Below are 10,089 nucleotides of genomic sequence, written 5' to 3' on the forward strand. Positions count from 1 at the left end.
ATATATATATATATATATATATATATATATATATGATTTAATGTTTCTCCAGCAATCTCTAGTGACCTCAAAATAACATCGTTTTGAGATTTGGAGGAATACATTTTTGTAATTCAAATTTATTCTGGGCCTATATTAGTTTTTCTCATTATTATTTTTTTCTCTTAACCCCAAACAACATTTTGGGGTAACTAGAGATAATTTTATCTCTAATATATAGTTATAATATTAAAGTTATTCTTTTTCTCTCATCAAAAATTTAACTATGTACTACGGGCAATACATAGTTGTAATATTAAAAAACTTTTTTCTTTCCTCATTAACTTTTAAAAGACTTGTCAACGGACGTAGGAAAGAGAAAAAAATAACTTCAGTATTATAATTAAATATTCCCCAGTGTACATAATTAAATTTCTAAAAAAAAATTAATTTTAATATTATAACTGTACTTCCCAAATATATAGTTATAATTTTTTTATCAGACAAAATCTTGTATCAAGTCACATGACGAATTATTTTTTCACACACATACACACATACATAAAGCAATTTGAACTTATATGGTAAAAAGAAAGAGTAATAAAATATATGGTGGAGAATGGAGGAGATTTGGTGACTTGGGCGTTGACTAGTGATGGTCTCTTCTCTGTGAAATCTGCATATTATTCTTTGGAAGAAACAACGTTAGTTCAAGGGGTGGCGAGGAATCTAAGTCCTTGGAGATGGAAGGGTCCCGCTTGAATTAAGCTTTTTTCTGGAAAGCCTTAGGAAACTTCCTGTTGACAAATGTGGCTCAAATAAACTTAATTTCCTGTATTACATGTCCCCATTGCAACCTTGTTCCGGAAGATCTATTACATGTCCTGAGGGAGTGCAACTAGAGCAGAGAAATTTGGAACCTTTTAATTAGTCAAGACTTACAACTTTCATTTTTTGAGCCCAACTACAGGACTAGATTACCTGAACCTCAACTCATCCACAATTTTTGATATTCATTGGGACTGGAACCAGTTCTTTGGTGTCCTTATCTGGTTGATATGGAAGGCTAGGAATGATCTTGTCTTCAACCAAAAAAAACCTTAACCGGGAAGTTATGGAGTGTCGATGGCTCAAGTAGCATAGGAGGTGCTTACTCAGAGAAGATGGCTGGAATGATCTTGTTTTCAACTGCAGATTTTAATCAGAGAAGATAAAGTTTTCATTTCTAATTACAAGGGAGCATCGATGCGGATTGGTAGTTATGGAGCTGGCAGTAAGGGGAGAGTAAACAAATTTATATGCTGGCAGTTTCCCCCTGATAGTTGGGTTAAAATTAATATGGAGCTCAAGTAGCGAATGAGGTGATTACTCTAGTTGCGGAGGAGTTATTAGAGACGCGACTGGTAGGTGGATTGTAGGATTCAACAGAAACTTGGGAACCAGTTTATCTTTGAGTGCGGAAGTTTGGGGTTTTATGAATGGTGTCCAAGTAGCCTGAAATTTTGGGATAAAAAAACTTTGGATTGAAGGATACTCACAGGTTGCTATCAACCTCATTTACAAAGGCTGCGAGAAGTCTCACCCAACTGTCCTGCTAATAAACCAGATCAGTCACATGCTGCAGAGACAATGGTCAGCTAAGCTTAGCCATACGTATAGGGAAGGAAACATGGTAGCCGATTATCTTGCAAATCCACTACTAGAAAAGTCTTTACTATATACGGAATTTTTCAACGAAAAAAATTTCGTTGAAATTACTGACATAATTTTTGACGGAAAACTGATTCTGTCAAAAGTTTTTGACAAAAAATGTATTCGGTCGTAAATTTTTCGACGGAATTTAAATTCCGTCGAAAGTTTACGACGAAAAACTGATTTCGTCGAAAACTTTTCAAAAAATTAAATGAAAAAGAAATTATATTTGTGGCCTTTTCGACGGAAAATGAATTCCGTCGAAAACTTTTCAAAAAAAATGAAAAAAAAATTATATTTGTGGCCTTTTCGACGGAAAATAAATTCCGTCGAAAACTTTTCAAAAACATAAATGAAAAATAAATTATATTTGTGGTCTTTTCGACGCAATATAAATTCCGTCGAAAACTTTTCAAAACATAAATGAAAAAGAAATTATATTTGTGGACTTTTCGACGGAAAATAAATTCTGTCGAATTTTTTTGAAAAAAATATATGAAAAAGAAATTATATTTATGGGCTTTTAGACGGAAAATGAATTCCGTCGAAATTTTTTGAAAAAAATAAATGAAAAAAAAATTATATTTATGAACTTTTCAACGAAAAATAAATTCCGTCAAATTTTTTTAAAAAGAATAAAAGAAAAAGAAATTATATTTATGGGCTTTTTGACGAAAAATAAATTCCGTAAAAACCTATTAAAAAAATAAATAAAAAATAAATTATATTTGTGGGCTTTTCGACGGAATTTAAATTCCGTCGAAAACTTTTGAAAAAAAAAATATATATATATATATATTTGTGAGCTTTTCGACGAAATTTAAATTTCATCGAAAACTTTTGAAAAAAACTAAATAAAAAAAAAATATTTTTGTGACATTTTCAACGGAAAATGAATTCCGTCGAAAACTATTGAAAAAAATAATTGAAAAAAAAACTTTAAACCCTTTTCCACTGCAAAATTTTTAAGTTCACGCTTCGCTCTCTCACTTCTGTCTAATTTGGAGGTTCTTTCTTATTCTTCCCCAAATTCGCTTTCTTCAGAGCACAAAGGGTGCAATGAGTATTGCCAACGAGTTCCATAGCAATTCAGCGTTTCTTTCCCTTTCACTTCAACACCATATAATTTGGGCCTTTTTCTTTTCTTTTTAATCGAAATAACAAACCTCTTCCTAACCGTGAAGCACGGTGCATATTTACAAAAAGTTCTCGCCAGGCATCATTTTGAAACTGAACGCCATTGAACGAAGCTTGAACGTGAGAAAGCATGGGTTCCTATTCCAAAGCAATTGATGGGACTTCCCTTGATCCATGGTCAGAAATTATGGCTGTTGAAACCCAAGATCATCATCCCTTGAGCAGAACTGATGCTATTGGCTGTAGAAGGAGGAGGAATCTTCTATTCTTCAGCTTCAAAATATAATAATGGCTTTACCACTTTACCCTTCTCTTATTGGGTCAGGGGAATGATGATAAATCCATGAGAGTTTTTCCGTGGAACCAGTACCAATTGGTAGACCAAGAATCTGATCACGAGCTCCAGCTGGCTTCAGCAAAGAACCGCCTCTCCAGCAGGTGCGCTTCCTCCGTTTTCTTTGGTCGCTCTTCTGCAGGGTCTGACACTCCATCTCATCTTAAAGTAGGCCCTGCCCAACATCATGATGTCTCACCAGGGCCACTGGTTGCTTGTGGTAGTGAGCTTGTTGAAATACGAGAATTTGAGTGCATGTATTTGAATATTTTAGTTTCTTTATCATTATAAGTGGAAAAATAATTATATACTAAGTGCTGATATTTTTGTTGTTTAGTGTTCTTTATCAGCTTTTCTGTTTCTGTGTTCAATTGTAAAATTTAGAGGGTCTTGTCTCGTGTGTCAGATTTTATCATTAGGAACTCCTGGTATTTTATGTTGTGTGATTGATACTGAATCAATTATGCAGCGTTCTCAGTTTCCCCTTTCTTTTATTTTAACTGATCTAAATATCTGATATTTACTGTTACACAAGATCTAAGACACTCTTAGAAATTTGGCTTGGGGTTTTGAGTGTAAATGGTTTGCATTTTTATGAGCAAATTGTAAACTGAATTCTGATTATTGCAGGCATACATATGACTTCATTTTTATGAGCAAATTGTAAACTGGCTTCCGGTGCTTGCACATATAACATTATCTTGGTATAGTAATTTATTCATGATTTGGTTAAAATTATAATTTTAATATAAGGTAAAATATACTAATCAATAATACTTGATAATTGAATCTCCAAGTAAGAAAATACTTGGAAATAACACTAAGAAAGCGAAAAGGAAAAAAAATAAATAAATATATATATATATATTAATCCAAAAAGAAAGGAAGGATAATAATGTTTACTTTTTTATATAATGTAACATCCTATGTAGAACAATATTCCACACCATTTAAATTATAAGAGAAACTAATAGTGCATTCATCATACTTAATTATACATGAAAAAATCCATCAAGTACATCTATTTTCGATCCAAAATACTAACACACCAACTATTCACATATTTAATCCTACTCCCAACTTTTATTTATTTATTACATAAAGTAGGAATACAAGTTATAGTTCTATTAATCGCCCATATTAAAATGGACTGTTTCTATGCGATTTAAGTAAAATATAACAGTTACTCCTCGTGTTCCAACCATAATATGAAATTCAATTTTTTCTTCGTCAATGGATAATAACATCATCCCTCATCCATCTCTATCATAAAAACACTTGACATGGTTCCCTTATGAAAAAGTTAGCATAAAAAATTATTCTGAGATGAATCTCGTAATGTTGAGATTTTCTTAACTATAACCGGTCCCAGCCACAATAACAAAAAATATAATTCTCTTAAATATGTTCATATCAAGAAAATAATATCAGGACTAATAAACTTATAAAAGAATGTGTAATATTTAACTGAAACTACTAAAGTCTAAAACTCTGTGGGTTCTGCATATATGATAGGTTTTAAGTGACCGAGCTCAAAGTCAAGTAAGACGTCCCTTACAATATTCTCATATGATCCCAAACCTTTGTGAGTTAGTTCACATCAGAATTATACAGTTAAGAATTACATATTTTTTTATTATTTATAAAATAATCTAACTACAATATTTTAAAAAAATAACTTGGTAACAAAAGTATTCAAACTATGTAATTATAAAATAAATTATTCATCTTAGATAATAATGAGAATTTAGATTATGTCGTTAGCGCAGAGCCTCATTATGGAATTCAACTGTTGTTCCTGGCTAACTTTGTTGCTCTGGGTAGACCTCGTACATTAGTTGTTCAGTAGTTATTATTTTTGGTTTATTTGTTTTTATTTCTTTGGTGGGCTTAGGCCCTCTGCTTTACCAACAAAAAAGAAAGAAAGAAAATGGTTTAATAATTTTCATGTTATAAGAGATAAATTTATCTACGATACACACATAAAAATATGTGAGTGAGGCCTATATGAGGAGAAGAGAGAGAAAGAAAAATATAAGACCCACATATTTTTATATGTGTGAGAAAATAAATTTATCTCATACAACATAAGAAATAATAAACCAAATTAAAAATTATAATCATAAATACATATAATAATACCTAACAATACGTAATAATGATAGTCATATTATAACATGTGTATAAAATAATTAAGTAAAAAGTGTTTATCCTTTTAGATGACATAATTTGTGCTATTTTACTTTTACAAAGAGATTGGACCCAGACATTTTTTTGTCCACTCTCTCTCATGATACAACTTTATATCCTTTAAAATAACACATTTTTTTCCAACAATTACATGTAAAAATTGGAGCCGAAATGAATTTTCCAGATTCCTATAATGATTTTTTTTATACCTATAATGAATGTTTTCTTCACTTATTAAAATGATAAACATAAAAGATATATTTATAGGAGGAAATGATTAGTGGGTATTGATGAAAAAATAAAATACTAATAAGGGATTAATATGTTTTTAGAAAATAATTTTATATTCTACGGTGTCTGTTTTTTTTGAAAAAAAGACGTGTCATCTTAAATAATACATGTTATATACTTTTACTTTTACAAAAAGGTAAGACACACGTATTTAAAACTTTTTTCACCCATTTTCTCTTTCATGATATATATATATATATATATATTTTGGTATCCTTGATTTATTTCTTTCTCTTACTTAAAATGAAATGAACAACTTTATATTCTTAAAATGATACACATTTTTTTCTCTCTCTCCATTTTGCACGACCCTTTTTTAGGAAGAGTGACCATTTTGTCACACTCGACAAAAAAATTTATCAGACTGCCACGCTAACAGTAAATTTTGCCAAAATACCACGTAGCATATTTCGCTACACTGTGTAGTGAAATATGTTTGCATATAATTCGCTACACAGTGTAGCAAAATATGCCATGTCATGATGCACAGTCAGCAAAAAATAACACGTTAAATATGTCATGTCATGTCAGGATGCACAGTCAGCAAAAAATGACACGTGTCAAGCAGACATAATCTAAGCATAATTCGCTACACAGTGTAACGAAATATGTCGCGTGACATTTTGATAAAATTTATGGTTGACATAACAATTTAATAAATTATTTTTAAGCGTGACAAGATGATCAGTGTTCCATCTTCGGTACATGTATGTTGAGAAACATTAGTCCCAAATGATTTTACACTAGGCAGTAGGCAACAAGGCATTGGGTGTGTATGTTCAGTCTGTCTCACTCCCAAATCCCAATAACAAGAACCCTAAGAGAGAAATTTTGATTGATGGCATTGGCGTCATCGAAGCTGATGGCGTCTTCCAATTCAAGGAATTCCTCTTCTCCTTCCTCCAAACCCCAATTCACAACCACCAATTTCATCCCCATGCCTATGCCCATGCCGGACCACGCCATTTTACGTGACGCCGCCGATTCCACCCTCATCGACGCCCAAATCTCCCTCGTCGACGCCGGATCCTCCGCCGCTCCCAAAACCGTCGACGATGTGTGGCGGGAGATTGTCGCCGGCGAGCGGAGGGAGTGTAAGGAGGAGGCCCCCGATGAGATGATGACCCTCGAGGATTTCCTCGCCAAGGCCGGCGCCGTCGACGACGACGATGGTGATGAGGTGAAGATGCCAATGCCCCTCACCGAGAGGTTAAGTGGTGGCAGCGTGTTTGCATTCGATCCTCTTCCGACGACGCCGTTTCAGGGATTGGAGAGCGTTGAAGGGTCAGTGATTGGGTTCGGGAATGGGATGGAGGTGGTTGAAAGTGGTGGTGGCGGTGGTGGTGGAGGGAGGGGGAAGAGGGGGCGTTCCGTTTCGGAGCAGTTGGATAAGGCTGCGCAGCAGAGGCAGAGGAGGATGATCAAGAACAGAGAATCTGCGGCCAGGTCTAGGGAACGCAAGCAGGTATCTATGTTATTTGTGTGTGTGTGTGTTGTGACAATTGGAAATATATGGGCATTTTTTGGTGATGTGGGTTTTTGACTGTTTATTTGTTTTGTTTTGTTGGTTGTGAATTTCAGGCTTACCAAGTTGAATTGGAGTCCTTGGCGGTGAAACTGGAGGAGGAAAATGACAAGCTGGAGAAGGAAAAGGTGATGTACTTGTGTCCTTCGCACACTTTCAATACGACTTAGACAATGTTCTCCTGCTCTTTTATGTAATTATGACACAAGACAATAAGTCTTGAGTTGTGTTGAACTTAAACCATTCCTCTGTGTGCTGATTTTTCAATTTTCATGTGCTTCATGCTTTGTTGTGTTGTGAGAGTCGCAACTTTCAGTCAAATGAATCTGGGTCCTTGGTAACATGGAGATGTAAGTTAAGTTAGTACTTCTCTTAGATAACCTTTCATTGTGCCGTTTAGCTGGTCATTAGTTGATTCTTTGGCCTGGCCTAGTGGCCTTGTTGGGCTTCTTCAATCCGTGAATATCTGGGAATGCATTGCTGGGCTTTCTTTTAACAAACAAGTTTGCAAGTCTTCTTTTTAATGCTGTCATTTTTAATGGGTTTACACTTTACAATGTTATTCTCATTCAATCACAGCCATCCTTGCATTATTGAAACCTTTCTTCAAGTAATAGTATTAGATCCACACTCTACCAAGTAAGAAAGCCTTTTTTGGGATGGGAAATATGTCTATCACTCCCTCAAAGAATTCAATCTCTAAATCTTCTATCCATGTCTGAGGTATGAACTTCCTATATTTTTCTTTCAACACAGTGGACTGTGCTTTTTTATTGCTAGCATTTTTAAATTTGGCATGTTACTTTGAGCATTTTGAATTGCAAATGACCCAGGTTTTGGAATGAACAAGCCCAATTGTGGGGCATAAAGGGTTTGAGTGTGCCATGTGATGTAATACAAGTTCAAATTTTGTCTGTCTCATGCACTTGGAGCCCTTCTGCTTTTTCCATATTTAGATTTTATTATGCTTTTTTTTTTTCTCGAGCCCTTACAGAACATATTATTGTGCAGGCTGAGAGGAAAAAGGAGAGGTACAAGCAGGTACTGATTTTGGTTTGTGTTGATCTTTTGGTAAAAAATTTTATGACCGTCTATTAACATATTACTTGGAAGAAATTCTTTCCAAGTTGATATTTGTTAGGTATAACCACGGCAAAAAGGAAATGAAAATGTAAATCTATGTTTGTGTTGAGTATAGTGGAACAAATGAAGAAACAGTACAGAAACTGACTTTTGAGAGGTCAGCTGTCTCCCAATCATCAAGTGCTACCCCAACTAATTCGACTAACAACTTACCTTCCACTGTGATTCTCCCCTCTTTATTATGACATCAGCAACAGAATCCACCCCCCCCCCCCCCCCTCCCCAAAAATTAAAAAAAAATGATTCTAACAGAATTCCTACCACTTCCTCTTTCTTCACACGTCTGTGGCTTCGTTGCTGGACACCAGTTACTCAAAGGTAGGCAAATTGGAAGTCTTGATTCAGTGCCTCAAACCTTCATGCTTGTGAGAACACTTGGGAGCTGTATGCAGCCAGAGATGCAAAACCAGTTTCCTCATTTCCACCAGGACAAGGTGCGACTGAATGGGGGAAGTATCGATAGGCCAACTATAACTCAGGTGTATGTTAGAAAAGATGGGTGTGATGCAGACAATCCAGCACCCGAGAGGGTGCAGAAACGTGTGAAGAAAGAGTGGGTGGTAGGAACTCTGTTGGAATCAATTTTTTGGGTGGATGAGGTTGGGGGATTCTGTTCTGATGTCATAGTAAAGAGGGGGGAATCACAGTGGAAGGTAGGTTGTTTGTGGAAATAGTTTGGGTATCATCTTGCTGATTGCGAGAGCTGACCTCTCAAAAGTCAGTTTCTGTACTGTTTCCTCGTTTATTCCAATATACTCAATACAAACATACATTTTCATTTCTACTTTGCTCTATGGTTGATATCTAACAATACTATTTCCGAAGATTACTTGCTATTGGTGGAATATGTATTAAGTAAATACTTCTTCTAGATTTGTTGCTATTAAGACATGGCTGGTAATTAATCATGCATTCACATATGTTTTATTTATTCTTGAAATTTCCTCTTTCATGTCACCACTGAAAAGAGCAGGGTTAGTGGTCCATGAAGGTTGCTTGTATATGATATGGAATATCAAGAGTTAGGCAAGTTTTCTCAATTCTCATACAGAATGATTTAAGAGAGATGAAAAAAATATATTTTGCCACTATGATATTCTCAAGCAAGTTTTTCTGTATCATGAAGCTTGTCAGCATTGAATTTTTTGCTATCAGCCTATCACTTTAAAAAATGTGGATTTATAGAATAGATGTTAGCTATAGAAAGTAATAGTATCACAACTGATCTGGTTGTTTTTTGTGCAGCTTATGGAAAAAGTAATCCCTATTGAGGAGAAGCGAAGGCCGCCACGTTTACTCCGCAGGATTCGCTCCATGGAGTGGTAGATCAAATTTGCTAGTGGTGTGGGAGGGGACTGAAGATCCGCCAATGATGTAGTTGGGGAAATAATAATATGAGCAAATTAATCATCATCTCTTAAAGTTCTCAATCTAACCGTTATTCTCAAGGGGCATCGTGGTTAATGATATGAAGAGATACAAGGAATTGGAACCCGAGTCGCAAAAGAAAATTCCTTATTACTTTAAGAAACATTTTTTTTGCTTATTCTTAGGAGATTAAAGCAAGAAGTATTAGGTTGGGCGGTGTAGTTTAGATGCAAAGTAGGAATCCTGGTCTCTCCCCTGTGCAGAATGCATATATGTATGTGTATTACCAGTAGAGAGCAAAAGGGATTTTTAGTCGAGTATATAATATAGTCATGGTTTAGACAGACATTTATTTAGAGAAAAAGTGTATAGAAATTGTTTATATGATCTGTCGGATGCGTTTTAGTCTTGAAATTATGGAAGATAATTA

General features: G+C 34.8%; 1 protein-coding gene across 1 annotated transcript; it reads left to right on the forward strand.

The window, feature by feature from the left end:
- The first annotated feature begins 6,344 nt into the window (after positions 1 to 6,344).
- Positions 6,345 to 10,089, forward strand: LOC133291017 (G-box-binding factor 4-like). The gene is made up of 4 exons (XM_061489189.1): positions 6,345 to 7,088; positions 7,205 to 7,276; positions 8,160 to 8,189; positions 9,537 to 10,089. Exons 1-4 carry the CDS (start codon positions 6,462 to 6,464, stop codon positions 9,615 to 9,617), a joined length of 810 nt encoding a protein of 269 aa, XP_061345173.1. The 5' UTR covers positions 6,345 to 6,461; the 3' UTR covers positions 9,618 to 10,089.

This window comes from Gastrolobium bilobum, unplaced genomic scaffold (assembly GCF_033153095.1).
Source record: "Gastrolobium bilobum isolate Gb01-03AN ecotype WA unplaced genomic scaffold, APGP_CSIRO_Gbil_v1 utg8260, whole genome shotgun sequence".
NCBI classification, from domain to species: domain Eukaryota; kingdom Viridiplantae; phylum Streptophyta; class Magnoliopsida; order Fabales; family Fabaceae; genus Gastrolobium; species Gastrolobium bilobum.